We start from the raw sequence: 27,513 nt of genomic DNA on the forward strand, positions 1-27,513 counted from the left end.
GTCGTTCGATAGTTTATTTTTCGTTGCTTACAAACACAAACACACAGTGGTCACGATCACTAGTGACCCATTTACACAGACACACACATTACAGTGGGGGAGACATCGGACGCTACATTAGTAGAAGGAGTGGCAGTGTCACATGACCGTCTAGACAGGAACAGGAGTGTTTCACGTATCCATTTTTTCATCTCGAGAGCAAATCATAGAATAATAAACTCTAATAAATACATCATATATATATATATATTTAAATTAGTTCTCCATTTACATGCAATTATTTTGAAAACATGCATTGTAATTACAAATTTAATACACTTTGCACCGAAGCGCGACATAAAATGCTGCAACTTATTCAACTTGCAGGGCAAAAGAAATCAAACAGCTATTTACAAAAGCTCTTCTATAGATCTGTGCATGTTCGTCTCGGTCGTTAAGGAATGAATCTTTGTGGATTTGTCGACGCGCCATTCATCACACAGTTATACCGTTAATCCTGTTTTGACCATTTTAGTGCCATTATCGATGAGTGAAATATTTCCAAACAAGATGCTATATATCTATGTAAGGTAAAAAATGGTTATAATCTTTTTTGATCATGGATATTATACGTGACGATAAATATGATAATAGTAATTAATAGATGATTCATCTTTCTTCTCTGTGATCATTTTGAATGGGCAAGATTCACATTTCTCAAAGTCCATTTTTGGATTCCAACTCCATTTTTCCGTAATGTAATCGATAAAGAACGCATGGGGGGGGTGAAGTGAAGGATTGATAATACAACATGATTTCAAGGCAATCACAAGTAAACAGACCAGTAAATCACGTTAAAGAAGAGGAAGGAGAAGGGGAAGAGGGCTCGGGAGTACAGGTCGACTCGTTTGGCGGCGGAGGGGATGACGGGTTTCGGGGGAGGGGCTTTCTTGTGGTGCTTGGCCAGGGCTTTGCCGCGAGCAGAGTTGATGTCGATGGGCTTCCCGTAGCAGTCGAAGTTCGACAGCTCAAAGTCCCGCGGGAGCGAGCCCACGATGCTGAAGTCGTTGGTGCGGAGGTCCGACTTGGAGGTGCACACCTTCTTGCAGCGCGTCTCCGCCACCTGGGAGCGGGGAAACAACACAGGGGGGGGGGGGGGGGGTGGGTGAGAGAACGGGATTCGCTGTTGATTTGTGCATCACTCCCTGTCAGAGTGCATTTATCTGTGAGCAACATATGAGCAGAGATGAAGTCGCACTAACAGACTGACGGTGCTGCTGGCTGCACCCGAGGCAGTGTAACATGACCAAAGTGGATTAGAACTGATGACTGAGCAGGAGACTGACACGATCATGGAGACTTCCACTCACACATGCAAACATCAGTCCGTCTGCAACTAAACGGTGATTACAGATTATAGATATTAACTCTGTGGTCACGCCATTCAAAACAACTACAAACTGACAAATGACGTTGACTCTCTAAATGACTACGGTAAGAATGATGCTAAATAAAAACTGGAAAATGCAAATGCAGTACCAGCTATTCCTCTTTTAGCTTCCTTCTTTGTATCTATACATAAAATATAAAAGTCAGTCCATCATTGCAGTTAATACATTCAGCATCTTTAAATGAGCTGAAGCTCTTTTAAATGGTAAAACAATATGATCCTGAATCTCAGAATAGAACCGAGATGTTGGCATTTATTTCTGGAAGCTCAAATCCCATCCGTTTGCTATCTCTGTCTCTCCCACAGGTATAGTGATGCATCTACAGCAGCTTCAGAAAGTATTCAGGTTTCTTCACAGCAAGTTCTTTTGTCCCATAATCCATCCATCCATTATCTATACTGCTTATGCTGTAGGTTCGTGGGGGCTTGAGCCAATCCCAGCGGACATTTGGCGAGAGTTAGGGTCTCTCTCATTTTCAAAAAGTCTTCAGACTCATAATTCAGGGATTTGTAGACGTGTCTTTGGCAGAAATGAAAAGTCTCTACGGGCTCTGTTCACCTGGATTTGGGACGTTTGCTCTGTTTTAATTCCTCCTGCATCTCATCTCAAGCTGTGCTCACTGTGTGCTGCCAGATGGTAAAGGCCTGATAGTGACGTAGGAATAAGGAACAAGAGAATCAGAAACTAATATTTATTCTTATGAGGATTTCAGTATTTGAAATATATTTTCGTTGTGTACTTCCTAGGTATCTTGTAACAATACTGCATGATAAAGATAATTAAAGAGAAGAGGAGATCACTGACCACTGACTGATATACTACTAATATATATACTGCACTGTCTATAATGTATAAACTGCCACATACTGAATGAGCTCTTTTTGAACCACAGCCAGTAATTCACTATAAATACATGTTTTAATCCCTCTGTCTGTTGAGTTTTGAGATTCGTCCAAATACTCAAATTGTACTTTAAAAATAATGTAAGTAGCTTGTAAACAACATAAACTGTTTATCTGACAAGACAAATACTGTTTTATAAGCCTAAGGCTGCAGACCTACATACAGACGATTACATTTTCTACTACAATGCAAATTGTGGACCAGCTGTCATCCATGTTCTATCCATATAGACTGAGTATGAAGATAGAAGACATGACAGCTCCAAAAGATGACAACAAATCATCTCTACTGCCTTCTAGTGGCTGGTTGCAGTATAAGTCATAAACCTCCTGCCTCCTCCAACTCAGTGGATGGGACATGGACCAAACTAAACACATTCATTTCATTGACATCACGTTCAAGCTGCTAAACTGAGATTTTGAATTATGCTGTGTAGGATTATTCAAAACGAGCTGTTTAAGCCTGAAGCTCGGACACAGATAAATCAAACACTGTTATTTTAGGAGAACCATTTTTGCAGCCAAAAGCAGATTTATTGTGTCCTCTCCAACACAACCTAATATGGCTGCTCTCCCTTCGCTGGCCCTTGCAAAAGGATCTGGTGTAATGTTTTATCCGTTTCATCTACTTCCCTGAAAAGCCTGCAGGGTGAACGGGATCTAATCACACCCACTGAAGTCATTAAGCTCATTAAAGATTCATTATTTTGATTTGGCTTTGACAAGAAAACCTATTAAACCTCAACGGAGCGATGTAATCCTCTCAAACCGAACGTGGTCCGGAGGAACGCAGAGGTAAATTCATTTCAATTAGGCGTCCGACTGGAGGAGCAGCACAAAGCACTGCCCTGACTGAGCTGTGTGAGTGAGACACACTGAGGACTGGATTTGCATAGATTAGATCTCTGAGCCTTACTCTCATAAAGTTGGATCTGGAATATGCATTTTGACATGTTACTTAGAAACATGTGAATGAACAGAGGCTCAAAATCACACACAGCATCCGGGAGAAAGAGCTCGATCATCGCAATGCAATTAAACGCAGCATCAATACCCAAGAGGACTTTGTTAATACTCTGACTACGGATGTAATCGTTATTCAAATCAAGTACATTCACACAAGACTCAAAATCTGCACAAGGAATAAAATCCAATTTGATACAAGTCAAATTAAATGGTAATTTATACTTTTACTCTGCATGAAACCTTGATTGTTTTCGCTTGGGTTTCCTTCCCTGCTATTAATCAGGGTTGTGCCTGTTTGTTCGAAGGTTTTCAACAAAAGGGAAATATCAATATATATATATATATATATAAATAGAAAGTGGATTGTCTGTGCTCCAGTTAAACAATAACTATGGTGATGGGGCAGCGACTATTTCCCATTTACATTTAGGATTGATATGTTTTGAGTTTTGACACCACCACTCCACCTTGCTTTAGCTGCTTGATGGAGTCAAAGGCTCAGTTATTGATCGGTTATTGTCTAACGACGAAATAGCCTCTGGGGGCAGCCGCCAATATTTACTCATCTCTATTTACTATCTGTACAGTATATGAATGCAGATGCTGGGTCTTTACTCTCAATGGATATCGACACTTGCACGACCACTAGAAAGAACTGGTTGTTTGGTGTCTGGTGTCTTGATGGTTAAGATACACAACGCACACACACTGACACACACACACACACACAAACACAAACTGACACACACACCCACACACACTAAAGTTATCAAACCGTATCCACTGACATGCAGGGTGCTGACATGAAGCGGCGTCCCTCCGGTCCCATTGACCGTGTTGTTCTTGGCAGCTGGGCTCTTTCCCTCTGCCTTCTCCTTGGCCGCCATCTTGGCCTTCTCGGCCTCAATGCGCTTCGGGCTGTTGAGCATCACTTGAACCACGGCGTACTCCACCAGCGAGGCAAAGCCGAACAGCAGGCAGGCGATGAGCCAGACGTCGATGGCCTTGACGTAGGACACTTTCGGAAGCTCCTGCGCCAGGGACGTGCACTCAGAGGACAGCGAGAGGACGGAGAGGATCCCTGAAGAAAGACAGAGGAGACGTGACCTTGTCAATCAGCAAAGGGAGAGACAGTTGGATATAAAATACTAAGAAAAGTTTTCCACGGTGACTTTCTCTCTCTAATGCACTTAAAGTAAATGCTTCCCGTACTGTGATTTCAGTATTTTTTATCAATGCTCAGGAGGTTTTATTTCTACCCGTTTATTTGTTGTTGTTTTTTATTTTTCAGCAGAAACACATGACGAATTTTCTGAACTGATTCTGATAAACCATGCTGGAATGATGGTTTATGGGAAGAACCAAATACATTTTGGTTTAGATCAAATAGTCAATTTCTCAGAAATGTATGGAAACATATTTAGGATATTGTTTTCCCTTGGCTGTGATGTGTTCTCTACTGTCATTGTAGTTTGCAGTTTGTTATATCACATGTCACTTTATGCTTTTCTAACAAAATATTGTTTTAATATCCTTAACAGGTCTTTGCCTGAAGTGTCCGAATTCAAGCAAAGACCTAAAATATCAGTGGATATTGATAATTATTATAATACATTTGTAACTTTGTTGTTCTTCCTATGAAAAAGACAGATTTGAATGAGAATGACAAACACTTCATAAACAGCAAAACACGTTACTACTATGAGGTCAATCAATTCTGTGCTAAACCTCCTCATTGTTCATTGCATAAGTATTATATCAATATATTCTGTACTTTTGTTATATTGCTGTGGATGAAAATATTTATCACATTGATATTGTTTTATCATCCAGCACTATTCTGTATTTGTTGCTATAGACCTGTTTTGGTTAAAAGACATTTCTCCTGCCTGGGTGTTTGCTTCCACTGGGAAATTATAAGATCCGCCCCATCCTGAAAATACACAAAGTACTGAGCGCGTTAACGTCCCAGTATCCCCACAAAGCCTTTGAAACCATAACCACAATCAGGACGTGTGACCGTCCCCTTACCCCGTTTATCAGGACATCTCCGAGAGCTCAGACCGCCTCTAATGACGGAGTAATTTGAATTTGTTTTTAGCTCTGCTAGCCAACAGGATTACAGGTTAGAGATCCCGTCTGCACAGCGTCACTTGTCTCAGGCTGCAGCAGAAATAATTACAGCGACTCTTCAGAGTGTCTTCTAACCGCCACCAAGGGGCTTCACTCCCCTTTTTCTCATATAGCTCTCCCTCTAAGAGACAATAAAGAGTGGCCGATGGGTTTTAGCCTCCGTGACAGTTACTCGGGTTCATACAAGGTTCAGGACGTCTAAATCAAACAATTCCTCCTCAAAGGATTTAAATAAAGTCAGTAAGAAGAGCATTGTCAAAATCCACCTTATATCCCCGAGAGAAAACCAGAGGACTACTGAGATTGCTTTGTTTACCTTGTTTGTCTGTGACATATTCAGCTTTTTGTGTACAAAATAAATCTGCTCCTCACATTAGACAGAAAACAGATGAACATCTATTCCTGTAATGCAATTGTGAACTACTTTCTTTCTCCCAGTCCCCTGAAAGAAAGACTAGCTGTGTTAACTTGAGAATCACAAGATACTTGTACTAGTGCACACGAAAGACACACACACACATACACACAGGTGATAACACGCACACACATTTAAACACACAGGGACACACAGGGAGCAATAAATGAAAGTGGTCCCACACCTGGGTGATGACTGACCTGCGCTGATCCCATTTAAAGAGAAGTCAGAGGAGGCTTCCAGGTGGAGCTGGAGTGATGATGGGATGAAAGTGGTGACAAACAACTGGAGGGAGGATGGAGAAAAGGAGGGAGTTGACGACTGGAGAGGGATAACAATGGATGTTCTTATTCATGCAGCCCAGCACACACAGAGGGGGTTGTGTTATGCTACATGTGGGTGACACTGACATTTTACACACACACAATCATGGAGGAGGATGTGTCAGAGGTAGAGTGCGGCTTTAAACATCAAATTCTGGACTTTGTCTTATATGGGAAAGATGAATATGTAAAAAACTCAGAAAAATATATTCGAAATAGAGGTTGAAGCCACAAACGCTTTGTAGTAAGGTTGTTTACTTTATTGCTACACATTTTGAGAAGTAAATATAACACCATTATTTCTGTGTATCTATAATTAATGGTTGGTCTGGGTTTGCAAATGTGATTTAGAAATTTTAATGGAATGAAGCTAGGCTTTTATTCTGCTCATTCATGCATTTGGTACCTAAATTGGTGACACAATGACGATGTGATGAGAAAATTTAACTTTTAATGAGGTGAAGAAAAGTCAACAGTGAGGAAAGTAGATTAAATGAAGCAGTTTGTGAGTTTCTCTCCGTCATGCAGGGATTCCTGAAACTCGAGGCGAGCCAACAAGCAGCACGGAGGAAAGAGAAACACTAGAGATCGCTCCTGTGGTTCTTGTCGAGCTGTGATTTATTCAGTGCGAGAAGAAAAACACAAACTAAATGAGACACTACCGGTGCTGAGACATTCTTCCGTCCCCCTCGGGGGCTCGGGCTAACAGTCTGCTAATCTAGCCGAACTTTCTTCAGGCCACAGACGTTGAGTGCTTCCCTGGTTTGGAAAAAAGGGCCGAGCTTCTCGTGGGGCTCAGCACAACCCTTCATTAACCAGGTTAATAGGGATCAGTGTTCCTCGTTAGCCGGCCCCGTGTGTCCTGAACAATCCTCCTCGTCAACACCAAGAAACTCTACTTGTCCTCTGACATCATCTGTTTTCAAATCTTGGTTCAAAAAGTTAAAGATAAAGTTAAGATTTTAGACATTTAGATACATGAGTGAATGAAAATAAAGATGTGCCCATTTGGTTGAAAACTTGATCTCTCCAGTGACAATATATTATATATATTTAAGTGCAGCTATGGCACATAAACATACGCACACATATGTATTTAACCCTGCATTTTTGCTATTTGCACCAGCTTCACCACAGCTGTGGGTCCCATCTGTCAATTACCACGAAGTCCAGTGATTTATCGCACACAGACCAACACTGGACACAACACAACGCTTGATAGATAAAGTCCTTCGTGGTGTCAAAGTGATTGATGATGTCATGATGGAGATAATTGGGGGCTGTTATGTCAGTGATCCCTAAAAACACAGAAATCATTTTTTGTATTTTATTGACCAGTCTTTTCTCTGTGGCGTTTTGGACGATCGAGTTTTCACATCTAATTACCTCAACAACATACACACTCTCACCCACTCCTGCAATATGCTACACACACACAGGGGATATTTACAGATCTTCTTTAGTATTGTGGTCAGTGGAAGACAGGAGTAATTGATGAGGAATAATCCATACCCAATGGGACCCTGGCAGCGCTGGCGTCGGGGTTGATCCAGAAGGACAGCCAGGAGAGGACCACGATGAGCAGCGTGGGGGCGTACACACCCATCATGTAGAAGCCCACCTGTCGCCGTAGGGTGAAGATGACTTCTACACACGTGTAGTACCCTGCGTGAGGAAGGAACAGAAGGGTCACACATGACGGACTGACAGTTCAAATTCAAAAAATTGGAGGGAGACATAAAGTCCTACTGTTGTCCAATTCAGAGGCTCAATAGTTTAAAAGACGTTTGGTCTACGTGGCAACTGAATCCACGGGAAGAACAGGAAAACTTCCATTTATTACAACTTAGAGCTGTTCGTGTGTAAGTGGCAGTTCATGAATAGGCAATTATCTCCAATCTGATAATTGCTGATTGTTCATAAGCCATTTTATAGTTCTGCCGAGTGGGAGAAGCCGACGATGTAAATTCCCCAAATCTCAAAACGACAGATGGCAGATGTCTTTAAATTATCTTCTCATAATCACAACAGTCTGAGTTATACGACATGAACGCAGCATCGTGCTATTTTTGTCAATTCGGATGTTCCAGCGTTTTAAAATTTAGTCCACAAACGTGAACCTGAGTGTGAGCTCCCAGCCCCTGAACTGGAACGGGGGCAGGTGAGAGTAATGGCCCTGTCCTGACTTGGTCGATTAAACTCACATTAAGCGTTTAGAGGAAAATGTCGGTGCCAGGGTGAGGTCTGTGTCTGATCTGGCTCCGTTTGCCCGAGCACAATGCAGAGCTCAGCTGTGTGCACCATTAGCATCACAGAAACCAGAAGGGGAAAGAAAGAGGTCAATGGGCAGAAGGTCTTTGACATCATTTCAGGGGCAGCAAACCCAAAAGAAGCTTTCAATTCGCAACATGTCGATTACACAAGAGACGCAGAGAACCAATTATATTTCACAATAGAGCAGAATGACTTGCAACTCATAAATGATCAATTTCAACCAGTCAATCTCGTCAGAAGTATGGTTTCCATGAGCTGGGATTAAACCAGTATGGAATTAGCATCCGTACACATCCGACCTCCCACTGCGGTGCCCTTTAGCCCTGTGAGGCTGCATGTTTGGTCTATCTGGGACGGTAGAGTGGATGGACTACAGTAATATTTAACCAGGGTGAGCTTAATAGGGCATATAAGGGCCGGCCTATGTCGCGGAGCAGCTTCGAACACAGAGGCCAGCTTTGTGCCAGGTTGTCATGGCAGCCCGTCAAAAGGCTGACTCATTGCCTGCAGTGTGCCTCGCCGGTCGCACCGGCTCTGTTTGCTTTTCTATTTAATCGCAAATGAGGTTTTGTACTCACAGCGGCCTGGATACCTGCGTGGCACAGTATCAGGAGCTTTACACTTATTTTTCTGCTGTTTTCACAAGAGGAATATTCTGTGTTCTCTCCTCTTAGGCGTGCCAGCATCCTGGAAAATGGCCTGTGTGATGGCTACCAACATTGGTACTTCCACCAGCACTTAAAATACAACTCTATTTTCAACTATTATTCTACACGGTGTGCAGTTTTTAAGTGGTTGAAAACGTCTGCTCTGCAACGGAAATATGAAGAAGCAATGGTCGAACAATTCAGCAAGCAGGTAGGTGGCATAATGCCGACAAAACAAACACATAATGAGGCAAAATATGACACTTTTCAGAATTGAAACATTTTCCTCAGACAAAGAAAAATCCATTAAGACTAAAATTTATATAAACATAGCTTTACAATCAAGAAAAACACGAAACTTCTGTGGCTTCTCCTGTTTTGAAAACTCTTTGCGTACACATCACAAATTGTAAACTTTCAGAAAATCCAGAGGAGCAAGTTTTGAATACCACAAAAAGGGAACGTACAAATCGATTTCTCCCATGAACACAGTGAACACGAGCCCATTTTAAATCAAGATGTCTTCCACGCTAAAGGTCTATAGGTCTAACTCCTATTATTGAGTGATGTGAGGCCAGACTGTCTAATGGTTCAATATCTGTGGGATTAACTGAGATCACTTGGTGTATTTTAGCTGCTTGTATGATCATAGATAGAAACAACACTGCTCTCTGTGAAAAATCTTTACATTACAAAATTCTCCAGTCTTTAAAATGCTGAAAGGTCAGAGATAAGTCCAATTAGTCAATCTTTCCCCCGAAAACACCCAGTTAATCATCCCTTAAAAAAAACAAAATATTGTTCTCTTGTGATGTCATAGACTGGGAACCAATTACACCTCTTGCTGCAACACGGAGCAAAACATTCCCTCCAAAACGTGACGCAAGGGAAATGTCCAACTAGCAGTAAATCCCAAACCAAGATCACAACGAAATAATTAGTTGTTATTGTGCTCAAAGTCAACCTGTGGGGCAGTTGTCGAGTTGTCATGACAAATAAAATGCACGGACACACAAACTTAAAGACAATCAGGGGATGAGAAAGAAACATGAAGACACTTTCGGGGCCTAAGACACTCGCAGCTTTGAGCCGAACAAAAAGAGAATAATTAATGTACGGATGAAAGAAAAGCCCGAGTGATGAACAGCACTGAAGTCAAAAATGTTGCGGGTGATTGTGGTTAACTGAGATGATGGAAAAATAAGTTTAGAGGTTTAAAATATATATTTCACTCTACTTCCAATTTAATGGAGAGAACTGGCTAAAGGCTCATTTATGCTTAATGTTTTATAGGCTGCATTCATTTCGTGGTATTTATGAAGGTACTCTGAAAATACGGCTGAAACAGAGGAAACAGAGCAGTACCACCAAACATCGTAGGGGGCACTGTAGCCAACAGAGGAAGACATTTCAAAAATGGTCGATGGAACCATAGATATAAATATATAAAGGCTAGATGTCTCATCCGCCTTTCCGGTCAACGGAGTCGAACATCCGCACATGGCGCCCATCTTGCCACAGGCAGCTCGCCCACCCATAACATTGTGTTGTTAGTGGTACATGTACTTTCTAAATAAAAAAAATCTTGATGTATATTTGTAAAGGGAAATGTTGTACATATATAGAACACTATTCTATTTTTTGAAAATAACATAATTATTCATAAGTATGCAGTGTCATAACTACATGTCTGACGTTTGTAACAAACCAAACCGTTTAAAAATCGGTTGAGAATTTAGCAAGTTATGGTTATTTAAAAGTACGTACCACTACAACACAATGTTATGGGTGGGCGAGCTGCCTGTGGTAAGATGGCCGCCATGTGCGGACGTTCGACTCCGCTGGCCGAGACATCTAGACTTTATATATATCTATGGATGGAACTTCTTATTTTGCCCAAAACCTCCTCGACCGTTGACATGTTTGTTGTAGTCACAAACACTTGACTCTGCATTGCCCCCTAGTGGATGTTTTGCTTGAAAACCGGGTGAACGTAAAGGATGCAGCCAAGTGTGTGGGCAGTGGCGGTTGCGTAGTTTGAAAATGATTAATCCCTTTTGGCTAATCTCCTAATATCTACAATCTAAATTAAGAAAGACATTTTTTTATCCATCACTAGGACAGTACCTGTTCCTGCATAGAATTTGGTGCAGTTCCCGTAATCAATGTCTTCTTGTCTGATGTCGAACTGCGGCAGAGCGATGGCGTCCATTTGCACCGGGTCTCCTGTCTGCCAGAAGAACTGCAGGTCGTCCGTGGTGTAGCCGACTTGACGAGGGAGGTGCAGAGGACACAACAAGTCAGCCAGCATAGACATTAACGAGATGCAGATTTACACGTCACATGTTGGGACGTGCCGACACATACAATCACAGTATTAAATGTAAGGTCCATAACGTGCACATGAGCGTTGAATGATATCAATCGCAGCAGCTGCGTTTGGCCTTGGAGTTAAAATTGCTTGAAGTTATTTAGCTCTAAACTGCTTCGTAAACAAGATGTAACAACAACAGTCAAACTCAATTAGCTCTGAGACTTTCACCACAACCATATAAAATATGATGATTTATTCCACTTCTCTAAGTGATCACCGTTGGAGTTGGCCTCTGAACACGAGGAAAAAAACGGCTCGTTTACTCTCAAACAGCTATTTTATAATAAGAAAAAAACACCAATATATTCCCAAGTCATGATTAAATACAGTACCCCCCCCCAAAGAGCAGCCAGCAGATGTGTTGGCTGATGTGAATGAGTTAAGGTGATGATATGTAAAGACTCACAGCTTTCTAGTTGCATTTTACACCTCTGTGTGTCCATGGGGAACAATGTCAGGTCCAGTGGACAGGACAGGGTGACAGACAACCTGGAGGACGGTGAAGAAAAGACAGATTTGAGTATTTCATTAATGCTCCGATTTAGTGTCTCGTACTTGTTATGTGTTGTGTTGAGATCTCACAAGATTTAAAGGGTTTACCCTGATGTCCTCTTTTTTGAGTGGTGCTAAAAACAGGATATGTAGCGCTCTGAATTCACAGACAGATTTCAGTAATTATCTCAGGAGATGACATAACCGACTGTACGCGGAGGCCCAGGCAGTTTGCGGCGAGCTTTTCAACAGCCTCATTATCTTTAGAGATTTCAATCTCACAGCCATAATCCTTATCGACCCAGAAACAAAACCAATAAGAAAAATCAAGGAAGAGATTGTAAATAAAAAAAAAGGAAGCTCACTCTGACTCACTGGAACAGAGCACACAGGACTATGAAGTAATTATCAGTACAGATTTGCAGGGCAATGAGAACAAAAACAAACAAATATTACATTATAACTTCAGTGTCCCTGTGTAATTGTCTGACGCAATTATCTCTTGAATTGTATAATTTATTTCTTTAGTCTTGTTTACACAGATATTTAGAGCCACATTTGGGTAAAAGAACTAGTACGTGTTGTGATTAAAAGCAGTTCATTGCAATTTTGTTTTGCCTGACGCTCCATTTATCAAGAATAACAATATGTTATTGTTATATTTGATGTTGTTTATAGGTGGAGGGGTTATTAACTCCACCATGGAGGTTGTGTTTTCACCATCTGTTTGTTTAGCTCGTTGGTTTGTTTGTATGTCAGCAGAATTACGCAAAAACGACTCATTGAATCTGCAGAAATTCCATTTTGGTGCAGATCTCCGTTGTTAAACAGCACGTGATTTTCACCAATTTCCCAGGGAATTCGTGGATCTTTGTTAATTAAAGCAAACACACCGATGTTAGAGTACTGATATCTATGAGTTTGTCCAATTGGTGAAGCTAAATTGATTTTAGGGGAACTGTTGGGCCTTGGCAGAGTTATATGCTCCCCTGTGGTTTTGTGTTGCTCTACCCAATCACTGGGAAAGGGACACATCGAGTCTAACAACATAGTTATGGTTATAAGTGTAGCCTGCGATTAACCAATAACATTTTAAACGAGAAGACAATAATACCTCATACTGATGAGGACGTCTCCATTACGGAAGATGAAGAGGAGAATGTTCTCCTGGGTGACGTCGTGGAAGTTGGCGCTCTTCTCGTTGGCGAAGAACAGGTCGGGCTTCCAGAGACACTTGAACATCTTGGGATCCACGGTGAGCGAATCCGACTTGAAGTCCTGAGGCAGCTTCAGCCGGGGGTCGTTCCAGCGCTGCCGCAGGAAGATGTTTACCCTGTAGTCCTGTCGGGTTCGAGACGAGCGAGGTTAGAGACATAGAGACATGTTCAAAGTGACTTTTGATCACAGGTGGACATGTTGTCGTTCTTTTAAAACTTTTGACGTCAGTGACAAACCATATTTTCTCTTGTCAACATCACATCTTCAAAGTGCAGAGTGAAATTTCACAGCTGCAATGAAAAAAACAACTCACAGCGTCTATTTTAGAACCAGTCGACATTGGAGAAAGTCCACAGGGTCAAATGTTAACAACACGGCAACATCTGATACAGCAAATCCCTCATTAGTGAGCTTATTAGTGAAATTTCCACGCTGTTGTTGATAGGAACGTTTCACTCAGCGAAGCTTCGGGACTGCTTCATTATTTTTTTCCGTGGCAGCCTTGTTCACGGCCCTCAAGCTGATCTGGGACCAGGTGCCGGGAAGGACTTTAACTGCTGAGTGTGAAGATGGATGACATGTCAAACAAAGCCACCAAAATACCATCTGTGTATGTGTGTGTGTGTGTGTGTGTGTGTGTGTGTGTTTGTGTGTGTGTGTGCGTGTGTGTGTGTCCATCCGTTGAGTATTTGCCACACAGTTGTCTGTTTGGTTGTGTTGTGGGTATCTGCAGCTTTTTGTCTATTTGGTTGTTTTGTGTGTATCTGCCGCTTTTTGTCTACTTGGTTGTGTTGTTTGTATCTGCAGCTTTTTGTCTATTAGATTGTTTTGTGGGCATCTGCCGCTTTTTGTCTATTTAGTCGTTTGTGTGTAACAGCAGCTTTTTGTCTATTTGGTTGTGTGTGTGTATCTGCAGCTTTTTGTCTATTTGGTTGTGTTGTATTGAGTTGAGTCTTTTCCATGCATGTGTTGTCAAATCTATGACTCAGCTCAGCTGTGTTTTGTCTGTTGAGCTTTCAGGGCCAATGCAGTTCTGAGACATTTAAAGTGACTCAACTTTTTAAAAAAGATTTGGGAGCGGGAAGGTTTTCTTTTTTGTCTTCTCTCAATAAACTCATTAGCATTAAATGAGAGAAGACACAGATTTCTCTATTAGCTGATGGTGTTTTGTTGAAAGTTGTGACACCGGTGGTAGAAACGTACAACAGCTGTGTGCCAGGACCACCCGTCCTCCCACCACTGTCACTAACCATTACCACCGAGTACATATACACAGAGGCAATTATTACCACAAGCGAAATAATTGGACATGAATACACACATGTAAGATCTTATTTTTGTCTTTCGGATTCAAATTCAATGACACAATTCATCTCATTAAACCACAGATGAAGTAAACAGTGGATGATGTGTCCAATGTGACCTTTATTGGTTCCATTGTCTCCAGCTGAGTTTAGTTTACTGCTGATGCTCCGTCAGGATCCGTTTGGGGCCTTGATAGAACTAATGAGTCAAACTGTTATTTGTTTGTTGGTCGTCTTTGCTGCTTCTGCCGTGGACGTGTTTGAGGCCGAGGGTGTCATGTGACCTGCAGTTCCATCTTTGACCACTACGACAAAAATCAACGCAGGAATCGGTGAGTGAAGCCAAATCTTCAAGATCTTCCCCTAGTGGTTGGTCACTCGTGGAGTCGAGATTTACTGAGCTTTGAGTAAACAGGTGTGAGGAATCTTACAGCCGGTTCTTTTCTTGCCGCGGGTCATGTTTGCAGTTTCACAAATAAAAAGCAGTAACAGAATAACCAAAAGCCAGATAACACATCTCAAACAGGCAGGTTTAGAACAGGTGCTGCATTAGTCCAAGTGATTTAGCAGTAACCATAAAATGTATTTTATTTCACTGCCAATAGAGGTTTTGTTTTGTGTGTCTGTGGTCAAATTGTTGATGTCTTACTCTTGTTTCTACACAACCTAAATCCAGCGTCCAACTGGCCCTCGAAAGACAGCACAAGCAGCTCCTGCTGGCTCGCCTCTGTCTGTCAGGGACACGAGCCCATTCCCACACCTTCGTCTTTCGGAGAAACCAGACAAGGAAATACATTGTCCCTCTGGCGCGCCATCAAGCTGCCAGTGCTGCGTTCGATCCCAGAGAGATTTAACACAAGCTGTGTAGTCAACGAGGAAAACTCAAACCGAGCGGCGGTAGGAAAGAAACGCACACACACAAACTTACTCAAACACAATTTATTCAATGTTGCGGTATCACATTAGTCGTCGTCTCCTGGTGAATCATGAAGTGAAAGCAGATGTGTTAACTACAGAGGACATGTGGCGCAGTTTGGCCCAGGGAGGTGTGAATGATGAGAGAGGCTCCCTGGGATCGGAGACCCCACAGAGTGATGAATTAGGCGAGGAGGTGGCCGGCTGTCTCTTCTGTTTCTTCCCAAACCTTCGGCACTCTCCTTCTCTGTCTATCTTTTGTCAGGCGTCCCGGGGGAGAAGAGGGGACAGGAGAAGTGGCCCTCTGGGAGCTCCTCATCTCTCTGTCTCAGTCTCACTCTTGGCTCTTCCTTCTTCTGTCCTGATGTGATATCTCTTTCCACCTTCTGGCTTCATTCTTCTCGCCTCTTGGTCTCTGTTTTCCTTTTTTTTTAAGCTTTAAACAATGTTCTCATGTCTGATTCTTCTTCTTCCAACATTCTGCTCTGTCAACATTTTTTTACATTACATTACATGTCATTTAGCTGACGCTTTTATCCAAAGCAACTTACATTTTTTAGAACACTCATCATTTTATGAGGGGCCATCTAGGGGTTCAGTATCTTGCCAAGGATACTTAGGCATGCAGATGGGATAGAGTGGGATTCGAACCGGCGACCTTCATGTTGCAGAGCACCCGCTCTATCCCCTAGGCCACGCTCTCCCCAAAATTACATTACATTACATGTCATTTAGCTGACGCTTTTATCCAAAGCGACTTACATTTTTAGAACACTCATCATTTTATGAGGGGCCATCTAGGGGTTCAGTATCTTGCCATGGACACTTAGGCATGCAGATGGGATAGAGTGGGATTCGAACCAGCAACCTTCTTGTTGCAGAGCACCCGCTCTATCCCCTAGGCCACGCTCTCCACATTTCAATAGGCCACATTTCTCATCCCGGTCTCTTATTTCAAATCTTGTCTTTTCTACGACAGAGTATTAAAGTCAGATGAAAGAAAAAGAATGATTCTGAGACTGTACTCCTAATCTTAAAATAATGAAACCCAAAATATTAAATATAAGAAAGTTGAAATACTGAAAGAAAACAATCGTAATGTTACGAGAATAAAGTCGTATTTGAAAAGACCCTTGTGATATTACAAGAAAAAAAAGCAGTAATATTATGAAAAGAGAAATGTCGTATTATGAGAGAAAAGTCTTAATTTAATGAGAATAAAGTTTTCTAGGAAATAAGGAAATAACAGCAGGGAAGATCCAAAATGTTGAACCAATCTTTGAATTACACGTATTGAAAGACTCAAATTTCCTCCTCCACTAAAGAAGCAATTTCCATCAAGTCATTGTCTTTGTCTTTAAATCTTTATAAATCATAACTTGTCAAACTTCTACAAAAGTAAAACTTAACAAGATGCCTCGTATTCCCCATTTTAACGCAGGCAGCAGACTGATCTTCAGATCTTCTCCTTGAATGATACAACTTAATCTTGTAATATTATAACTTTATGCTAGAGATCTCAGATTCTGTGGAACTAACACTCATCATACTCATCCTGCCGGCCTCTCTTCGTTTTCATGGTCTCTCACGTCATTCATCTTCTTCACCGTTTTCTTTTTACCTTTGCTTTCTCTTGTATTTTCCTCCTTTCTTTCTCTTTATTCTCCTGATTTACTCCTTTTTCTTCTCTTACATCTCCTCACGATCCACCTCACACACCTCTGTACATTGAATTCTTTGCAGTCCTGCTCCCTGCGTGTCCCAGAGTGAAACTTCCCTGGAAGATATTACGGGTGAACACACTTTTCTGATCTGCAGCCAAAGGAAATATTTCCACAGTAGATTTGAACCCAGATCCGATTCCAGGATCCAGCCTGGGAGCTGGGGCTGCGCTCACAGTGTCACTCCTCATGAAATTAAATTAGCAGAGATTGATCACTGGTCTGGACGGAGACACTGTCCAGACCTGCTGCAACAGGACACTGAGGGAAAAAGTTCATAAATCCCTCCCTGTCCCCGTGAGGACGGAGGCGTCCTGCTCTTGAAAAATGTCAGGTTTTTGAAAGTAAGAACCAAGTGTGCCACATGTTGGCCCGCTGCTCTTGTCTGGCGCTGTTTTGGAGAGCATACACATTGTCTGGTCCTTTTCAGAACTGACAGTCCTCTCTGTCTGGAAAGTAACTGACCGGACCATCCTCCTGCGTTCACGAAGTAAAAGAAGTGGAATTTCTGGTTGCTGGCTGGTGGGTTTGTCACCAAGATAACACAAAAATGACTGGATGGATTTCCATACAACTTTGTGATATTGGCCATGAAAGAAACCGATCCATGTTGGATCATTTTATCACTTTCTTGTGGCGAGATTTCCCTTATAATCATGCATGAAATATTCAGGCATATTTAAGGGACTGATATCTTTGTCTTGGTTGAATTATTTGTTCATTGTGTTCTGATGTTTAAATTACATGATACATCTAGACCCAATTACAAAAATGGTGCATGCCTCCAGCAGGGCCTTTAAAAGCCTCATTAAATCCAATAAATCTGCACCACATCTCACACACTTATAGATATCCATCAGTTCCATGGGAAATTGGCGAAGATGATGAAAAATCTCTCCATATTAAAGAAAATAAAAAAATCCTGGATCTTCTCCTTGATCCAGATTCACACCAATTTAATTGAATGGGTTCTTTCCTGATTCATCCTTCCATCAAATTTCGAGCAAATCTGTTCAATTTTTTTACTTTTATCTTCCTTATTCACAAACCAAGCATTAAACAAACACACAGGGCTGAAGATATAACTTCCCTGATGGAGGTAAACACATTGCACTGTAATTGAAGATTAAAGATGTATTATAACTTTAAGATTGGGTTTAATATAAGTTATTTATTGAGTGTTCATTGGCCCCTCCCAGCAGCTTTTAAATGAAACCTTAAGAAATGTTTCTTCTTTTGTTTCATTAGTGATCACGAGTCCTTGAGTTCACTCTGTTCATTAGCATTAAAACTGCATTTCTCTATCAGCAATTAAGCCATCAGACAAATGAGGCGTGAAACCCCACAGTCTTCATAATAATTCACTGCTAAACGGCCCGATACCTTCTAGAGAACATGCTCACGTCATCCTCCTAAAACTTGTGGGCTGAAGCAGTTTTCAGCTCCGAACCAATGCCTCTGATTGGCAGAAGTATTGATCATCAATCCTGTCAGGGGAAGTGGGATAAGTGGCTTCTTACCATGGTCGTCTCCTGGATGGAGCCGAAGCTGTTGATGAAGATGTTGACTCTGTCTTCCACGGGGATCCCTGGATTGAAGAGGAGTGAGAGGAGTGATTCACATCATCTGCGTGTTTACAGCTCACAAGTGAGTGTCAGTGTGTTTCCATGTAACCCTTTGTTTTTACATCAACACACATTGTTCCCGTTGATTGAACAGGATTGTGTGACCGATCAGGATTTGTGAAAGACTTTATCAAAACGGCAAAGCAATAAAAAACGCCCTCCCAAGAGGATCGCACTCCTGCTCTAAGCTAACGCTGTAAACATTTATAGTGGCATCCCTCTCCACTCAGCCCTTTGCATAAACTAATAAAATCCTCGACGAATGCAGACTGCTCGCGCTGCTTTGAATAACGTTCTTTCCTTTGAGGTGTTTACTGGAGGCTCAGGACTTTCATGAGTTTAAACTCCATCAGGCAATCTGTGAAAATGAATGTTCATAATATGCAGATGCCGTAAAGCTCTCACCTCCGATACGTGACAGAGTCCACGAAAAAACTAATTGATGTTCAGCAAACCCACTTGTGATGCTTCTTGAAAGTCTCTATACGGTCCATAAAAGCGGTTCCACATTTTATAGGCCCCGGTCCAAGTAATGCACAAGACACAGTTTAGGATGTAATTTGGGAGATTATGACATGGATGTTAATGGACGGGAAGCTCTCAGCCCACCCTGAAATCAGGAGCAGATGTTTGGCCGCTGGACCCGTCGCAGGCAGCCGGGCAGGGAGCTGAATCTGCCCACAACACATCAAACACCGAGTCCCAGATACGGCTCCCGCTGCCAAGTGCCGGAGGACGGAAACTATCTGAGGAGCCACCTGAAGCCCGACCCGTCACTGAGTTCTACTCATGGCTGTTTTTACTGAGAGACTGGAGCCCGGCGTTCACCCTTTAGTGTGACATTTAAAGCCCACTGTGAAAACTGTAAAGATGGACGCTTGGCACAGTAAAGAATGAAGAATAACATCATACTCGTGAATTAAAGTGTTTTCAATTAATTTCAATTGGTGGATCAATTTACAATGGTTTCCTGCACCTAAAAGTCAAAAATTCACACTGATGTTTTCTGAGACTGTCTAAAACATAGACTGGTTTATAAAGATTGTCTCCACTGCCTCTCACGACCTACAAATGAAGCCAAAATAGTGCAAATAACAATGACGCCATCTTGTGCATTTGGAGTCTGCAGAGAAGCAATGGGGGAGGAAGTCACCAATCTACCAACCAATCACAAGTCAGTCTAAGGTGTCAATCACGACATGTTACCCCATCTTCAAAGCTTTAAATAACGAGTTAAAACTAAACATAACACCAAAAATGACAGAAGCCATTTTTGAGAGAAAAATGATTTGATGTGTACTTGACTTTTTAGTTTGGTGCATGTTCGATCCCGTAACATGGAGGAGGCAGGATTTACGACATGTACTAGAGCCAGCCACCAGGGGGGCGTTAGAGATGCTTGGGCTTCACTTTTGGAGAGCTGCCACATTGCCCTTCTTTATATACAGTCAATCTAAACTGAGAGATCAATACCAAACATCGGATAATATTCCCTCATTGCTAAAGTTCTGTACTACATGGAGGAATTTGCAGTAAATACATCTTCACGAATGTCAAAAGCCACATTTACAGTTAACACTTGTTCCAGCACAGAATACTGAGGAGAAGTCCAGAGGAATGAGTTCATGATGTACTGGTTTCTTTAATTACTGTGACGGCAGCTCGGCAAAAAAACGTAAATTAAAAAATTGACAGAGATAGATGAAGACGGGGAGAGACTTGCCTTTGAAGTTGGGCCTGATTCTGGGATCGTAGGTGATCAGTAACCTGTTCAAGATGTTACTGGTGGAGTTCTCAGGGACTCGGGCCAGATCCTCGGATGACAGCTGTCTGCAAACAAAAAGAGACGGAGAGGCAACTGTAGGCACGATCACATTAACAGGTCAAATTCCTGGCAGATGAACGCCACAGATTCACAGAGCACACCAGCGAGCCGCTCTGTGTACTCCTTGATTAAACCGTAGCCTGAGAGCGCTACCAGTTTAGGGATTAAATTAGCTTTTAAGATCTGGACCACCCAGGTATTGTTAGAGTGCAAGAGTGTTTAGAAATGTGATGTGGGGCTATTTTCAGATGTTTCCAGATCCTGGTTCCACAGGTTGATGGAGAATAATTTTTTTAATCTTTCCTGTACGCTCATATAAATATTTTTTTTCATTTGTTTATTCTGCTGTATTTTTTTATACTTCAAGTCATACTGCGGATGCATAAAAGGGGGATACACAGAAGTAGAAGGTCATCAAGCCTCACATTTCTAACAAAACTGTACACCAGAGCTTTTCAAAGCACTTGGGGGGGGGGGGGGGGGGGGACATTAACCCAAACCGAACCCCTCAATTTACTCTTGGAACCAACCTCCAACATGATGAAGCCTTTGGCAGAAAGTGAGTGGCATGGGGCCTCAGGGGGGTTTCCAGCCATGGTGTCATAGCCGTCTCATGATCTTAAAGGGGATTCTCACAAAATGGTTGTTGCTGTGAACTAATGCAATTAGTCATTTCCAGGGTCCCCTCCCCAGCTTGGGGCCCCAGATCAGTTTTCCTAGCTATAGAATCCTACTAGCATTTCTACAAGGCAGATTTGAGGAAAGACATAATGCTATCAAGCTAACATGCTAACATGCTCACAGTAATAAGATCAGCAGTTGTGTGAAAGGTAATGTTTGCTGTGTCGTATTCAGCTTTTATGTCCTTAAACCTTACTTTACGATTTTTTCATGTATCGTTGAATTTCTTTGTGGTAAAGTATTATTTTAGAAATGGGAAGAGAGAACGAGCAACCGCGAGCCTTAAAGGGCCTGGTAGGAATCGAACCCTCTGCACTGTGTGCAGGGCGCCTGCCAGCTCACTAAGTAGTGTGACCACCTCTGTTAGAAAGTATTCATTTGACACAATGACAAAAGTGTAAGATATTTACATTTTTAACATCTGAACAATATTGGCAAACAATAAGAACTTTTATCAACTACAAATATAAAACTACAATTCCTGCAAATACCATCTCAGTTGTCCCTCCATCTGTTTTTCTGATTTGCCCTTTTAGGCAGAAGCTGCATCATGACGTGAGTTTATGTTCGATTAGGATTCTTAGTCTGTTTATTTATTTGACAAATTATGTTGTTAACAAGAAGTTTTGTCATCTCCTGTGACTTTAACACTGACAGTGGTGCTCTTTGGGCCTTTCAATGTATATATGTACACATTGTGCATGAAGGTACTGACATATATACTGTTGCTATTTTTAAATACCTCCGGATATCATCGACCCGCCAGCGTCAATTAATCTGCCATGTGGGTGGCGAAGAGTTTACATCACAGTATATTTCCACTTTTTGTTGAGACCGAAGGGAAATTTCCCCTTTTGAAAATGAAAACCAAGCCGTCTACTGAACAGTAACACCGTAACGTACAGTGTTGTTTTTCAAACACGTTCAGTCAAACATCATTTGTGTTTTGGGGGTTGACTGGTGAAAAAAAACAAAGGGATGGAGAGAGACAGGGAAAGAGGAGAAGAGGATCTGGCAGCAGAGGAAGGAGAAACAGAAAGCCTCCTTGTGGGTGGCAATGATTTCTCCTGCCAAAGAATTTCCCCTCCTCAAAGCACTTTATATATCATTATGTAAACCTTATCACGCACTGAGGAGGAGCTAAAGTGCTCCACAGGAATGCGGCACAGTGCGCGCATGTTCTACGGTTCCCTGATCAAAGTGAAAAACATAATTCCCATCCGCTAAACCTTCTCTTCTTTTTTTTCACCCTCTCTCTCTTAACAGACCTTTCTGACAACCTCAAGCACAACAGCTAAACTGGAACCAAGTGGTTCCTTCATCCAAAAAGGCATCCGCGGCACGCAACACGGAATATGTCACAGGGCTTAGACTTGCCAATACTGGGAGGACATCAAACGAGTTTCAAAGTCGAGACCTTTGTTAGAGTTTAGGGGGAGGAGAGGATTCAGCTCTGCAATGCAAAGAGACAATGCACACTCCTACAGGCAAGTCAGGATATGTTGGTGTTCACCATGCTAGGAGACATGTACTGGTACCAATGTTGGGCATGAGTTGCGTCACAACATTTCCCAGTTGCACGGCAGTAACATTGCTGGTTTTTAAAACGATTTTCAACACTGTAGCTCTTGAATTCATCAAGTTGTGCAGTTGTGTGTAAATATGCCGCGTTTTCCCCGAGTGTTTCTGAAGGTCAAGCACAGAGGATCTTTCTGCCGCCGTCTGAAATCAAAGTAAGGATCAGTATGTGACGCGGCTCCCATTCAGATGAGTCTGTGCGTTCTGAGTCTAGGATTAATGCCTGCGTCAAGAGAGTATGAAGGAAATCAGACACACAAGCTTGAGTTTACTTGATGGAAAGATGGCAGCGGGAGCCTGTGACACACATACACACAAACCCAGTGGCAATGGAATTAACCTAATGAAGCGGTTGATTCATTTCCTCAATTCAAACATAAAGACTACAACTCCCCTGAACTGACAACACCCTGACGTCAGACCCACGCCCTTGTGCAAACCCATCAGTGTTGGGGTATATGGATACAGCCCATGTTGGTGATAACCACAGTACTCACGATGGACAGTACACCTGCTTCCCCTTCTTTTTCCCCTTCTTCGTTCCTTTCTCTCCGGCATCGCCTCCCTCCAGACAAAGCGAGAGCACCAGGAGGAAGACGACGAGCCTGGCGACGCCCATTCTGCTGTGAGTTGAGCCTGCGGAGGAAGCAAACAAACAGTTCAAACAAAGAGTGAATCGTTTCATCATGTTCTTCGTGACATCAGACATCTTATGCTTATGATGTACCCTTGGGCGGGAGAGGGAAGCTTCGGGGTACGTCATCTACCACTGGGACCTTGGCCCTTCCCTCACATGATGCAATCCCATTTTCTCTGCACGCATGTCACATACAGTAAATGTCTGAAATGTGAATTAATCAATCGGTCATGGTTTAATCAGGCAGAGCAAGTTCGTGTTTAAATCCAATCAGTGGAGTAATGCACCTGAATAACGAAGGTCATTCAGGACTGGTCGGGGGAGGGGGGGTGACCTCTAAAGGACGACTGACTGACTTTTGTTTCTGCAGCTGTGGATTCACTTAATCCATTGTAATGTTAAAACAATATATTTTGGATTCATCTCTGTTTGCATTACGTTGGAGGAGATAAAATCAAAGCCATCAAAGCCAGGTACAACCGTAAAACAACTGTACATTATACAAACGATCACCTTTACTCGGGAACAGAGCAGTTTAGCGTTTCTTGATAGGGGGCCATTAATCATGGAGCAGCCGTAGTACCTGTCTGAATTATCCTCCCATCAAGGAGAGTGGTCCCTTTCATTGCACAGGTACACAGAGTCCAACAGCGGACCTCTCCCTCCTCCTGCCACCCCCCCCCCCCCCCCGCCCTGCCAGGCATAACTGTATATTAACTCAAACTGTTTATTGTCTAGACAGAGACACTCTCTCTCTCTCTCTCCCTCTCCTCCTCGTGGCCTTGACCCAGTAACTCCCTGTCTGCTCGGCTCCCCGCCTGCCCATTGATCATCATGTTCTCCGCTCGGCTCGTTTTGTCTACATGCAAAACGCCCCACTTTGCCCGAAGTGAGTCGGCATCGCTTTATCGATTCTGGGAGAGTCCAGCGAATGAACATGGGCGGTTTGGTTTGAGCGCTTTCATTCAGTAGGAGGAAGTAAGGGCAACGTATGAGCCACGCTGACCCACACACATCAGAGTGCAACAGCTGATGGTGATGCTGACTGTCTGACCTATAATGTCCCATCTTGCCTCAGGCTGTTCTCTATAAGACAGCTCCTGTCTGTGACCCTGTGCTCCTGGTAGAAGGGAGCAGAAGGATCCACAGTAACCCAGACACTGTACTGAAGAAATCAGTGTAATTAGGAAACACTCAAATATTAATGTAATATGACGCACAGCACATTACGAGACTAATTCCCAAAGCCTCAGTGCAGTTCTCCAACACCAGACACACGTCTAGAAACTGATCAGATTAACCAAACAAGGACATTCCCTCAAATTCTTACTCTAAATTGTTTTAGAAACCTTTTGTCCCTTTGTCTGAATCTCAAAACTAATCACTTAACAAGATTTATCCTGAGATGCCGTCCTTTCTCTGGGTGACATTGTGTCCTGAAGTTTATACATTCCGATCACTTCTGAGGCCTGATTTTTTTTTTCGTTGAGAACTGCAGACGTCTCTTGGATGAGAGGTTTAATATCTAAGATGTCCAGTTGCCTTTTACAACTCCTGAAGATACAGGACTTGAATGATTGAGAATCTTCGCAGAAGATAAAACCAAGCCATAATACTTTCGACGTTGATGTTGAATCCTGAGATTTGCAGCCATTTAAGCTGCATTTGGTTGTGCTTTACAAATAAAGCTTATAATTATTTATAGTGACTGTGACATTGGATGAGAGACAGGATACAGCTGGAGCCAAACCACTGTCAACTCACATTCACATCTACAGACAGTTCAGAGTCTCCAATTAACCTGCATGTCCTTGGAAGAGGCAGGAGAATATTAACACTCCTCACACGAACCGGGATTTGAACCAAGAACCCTCTTGCTGTGAGACGAGATGCAGGTTTCACCCTGGACAGGTCGTCTGTCAATATCGATTAAATAACATTAAAAAGAGTAAGGTCTGAATGAAAAGTTCCCTGAGAGAAGTTCTGTCTTGATTTTGTGCTGTAGAAATTAAACTGACCTGATGTGAACCACTTATTTTGAAGCTCACACTCGTCTGCACCTTCTCAAAATCTATAATAAAGGAGAAAGAACCAGAACTTTGTGGCCGGCCGTGCTAAACCGATTCCTGCTCGGCTGAGACCATGTCCATAAATTGACCTTGGTACTGCCTGAGTCAACCGTGTGTCACCACTGGAGGAACATTGTCCTCATTTAGTTTTACTGCTGGCGAAGTTAAAACTGCAGAGGCATCGTTATAGTCGAGCAGCTGACGGTGACTCAAGATGCCTTTTATGGTCCCAGGGTCCGAGGTCGAGAAGGAGTTCTGCTCTGACCACGTTAGGTCACTGTAGGCTGGAAATATAGTTTTTTAGATTCTAGACGATAAGCATGATAAAATAAAGATCGTGAATGTTCATATCATCATTTGGGTGTTTGGGGTTCGAGCTCAGTGAGTGTGTGTACCGAAGTGTCTCTGAGCAAGAGAGTGAACCCCAAATTGCCCTTGATGGCTTGGAGTGTGTAAGAGATGTGTGATGGAGAAAGTGCAGCACGTAGATTCTAAAGACCAAAGCTCTTTACAGTACTGTTTATATTCAATTCAATGTATTTATATAGCAACAAATCATAATATATATTATCTCAAGGCACTTTACAAAGACGGTCAAGACCTTTAAAATTGTTTGAGAAACCGAACAGTTCCCGCCATTAACACACATTTATACTGTGAGGGGATTGAACCGCCGGCCTTTTGGTTTGTGGACAGCCGCCTCTACCTCCGAGGCATGTGAATAGGACAAACTGCAGCATTTAGAGAGGTCTGAAGACTTGTACAGACCATTTAAACCATTTGACGCAGATTGTGATGTGTGTGAAAAAGTATTGATTGATTAATTGATTGAGATGAATACGAGCTCACAATCTAGTTGATATTAAAACAACAAAGCTGTATATGTCATATAAATAACATTTGCCATTCAGGATTTTATTTTTAGCTCGAGTCAACGTGATTTATTGCAGAACACGACATCCTTACAGTGTAATAACACAGGAGGTCAGGCCTCAGTCCGCTCATCAACACATGGAGCTTCCTCTCGCTTCCAAACAAGCCGCGCGCACACGTTGATTCTGCAGAACCGACCTGAGCTCGGCCCCACAACCTGTGGCTGCGCGTCGGGTCGAGCTGCTCGGAACAAGTGCAAAGTAAAAGTACCGGAGTCGAACCTTCAGCAGCAGCAGAGGAGTGAGAACTACACGGGAAATACAGCGACCACCATGACAGCCTGGGTGGGGGGTGGGAGGAAGATGCCAATACATATGGGCGCGAGCGTGCATCCCCCCCACCCCACCTCTCGAAGGGAGCGCGCGTAAACAACATAAATAACGCGAAAGTGCTCGATGGCAGACGGTGCCAAACGGTGCCACTCACCTTTCCACCGTGTCACCTGTTCGGTTCCTGCAGGGAAGCGGAGCCGCCTGCGCGGATCCAGCGGTTAACAGAGCCGCGCGCACCGCTCGCTCTCGCGCTTCTCCATCCTCATCCTCCTTTCCCTCAATGGGTTCAATGGCAAAGAAAGAGAAAAGTTACATCTCGGCAAATTTCCAATTTTTGTTTATCCTTTTCTGCTGCTGCTTCTTCTTCCTCTTGTTATTTTTAGTGCATCAGTGTGTGTGTCTGTGTTTGTGTGTGTGCGTGAGTGTGTGTGTATATATATGGCTGCTGCCCTTTGCGCCTCGGATGCCCAAGATGGAGGCGTTTGCGTGTACCTGTCATGCAACATGCGCAGTAGCGGCTGCTGAGGAGCCGGAGAGCGTCAGTCCTCCCATCAGCACCACGGACAGCCGCCTCCTGCTCCTCCTGCTCCTCCTCTTCTTCTCCTCCCGCCTCCTACAGCAGTCACAGCCGCGGCTCCACACGTGACGCGGCGGTGGATAAATGAAGCGCACCCACCCACTCATTCATTCATGTGACGGCAGAATAACGCTTCAGTATTTATGTGATGTACTTAGCGGCAGCAGAAAGACGATGGAGGCTGGAGAGGCCATGATAAACA

General features: G+C 42.8%; 1 protein-coding gene across 1 annotated transcript; it reads right to left on the bottom strand.

Annotated features, from left to right (window-relative positions):
• On the bottom strand, positions 1 to 27,513 carry glrbb (glycine receptor, beta b). Its single transcript, XM_062393094.1, has 10 exons — positions 26,889 to 27,513; positions 23,321 to 23,459; positions 20,463 to 20,569; positions 18,635 to 18,702; positions 13,071 to 13,297; positions 11,871 to 11,953; positions 11,218 to 11,358; positions 7,682 to 7,834; positions 4,087 to 4,379; positions 1 to 1,102 (listed from the first exon to the last, which is right to left on the bottom strand). Exons 2-10 carry the CDS (start codon positions 23,440 to 23,442, stop codon positions 806 to 808), a joined length of 1,491 nt encoding a protein of 496 aa, XP_062249078.1. The 5' UTR covers positions 23,443 to 23,459; positions 26,889 to 27,513; the 3' UTR covers positions 1 to 805.

This window comes from Platichthys flesus, chromosome 8 (genome assembly GCF_949316205.1).
Source record: "Platichthys flesus chromosome 8, fPlaFle2.1, whole genome shotgun sequence".
Lineage (NCBI taxonomy): Eukaryota > Metazoa > Chordata > Actinopteri > Pleuronectiformes > Pleuronectidae > Platichthys > Platichthys flesus.

Coding starts and splice junctions, on each gene's coding strand:
- glrbb (XM_062393094.1), bottom strand. CDS start 23,442: ATGGGCGTCGCCAGGCTCGTCGTCTTCCTCCTGGTGCTCTCGCTTTGT. Junction 13,298..18,634: donor CCATCCAGGAGACGACCATG/GTAAGAAGCCAC, acceptor CGAACCCGACAG/GACTACAGGGTAAACATCTT. Junction 11,954..13,070: donor GACGTCCTCATCAGTATGAG/GTATTATTGTCT, acceptor ACCGTCCTCCAG/GTTGTCTGTCACCCTGTCCT.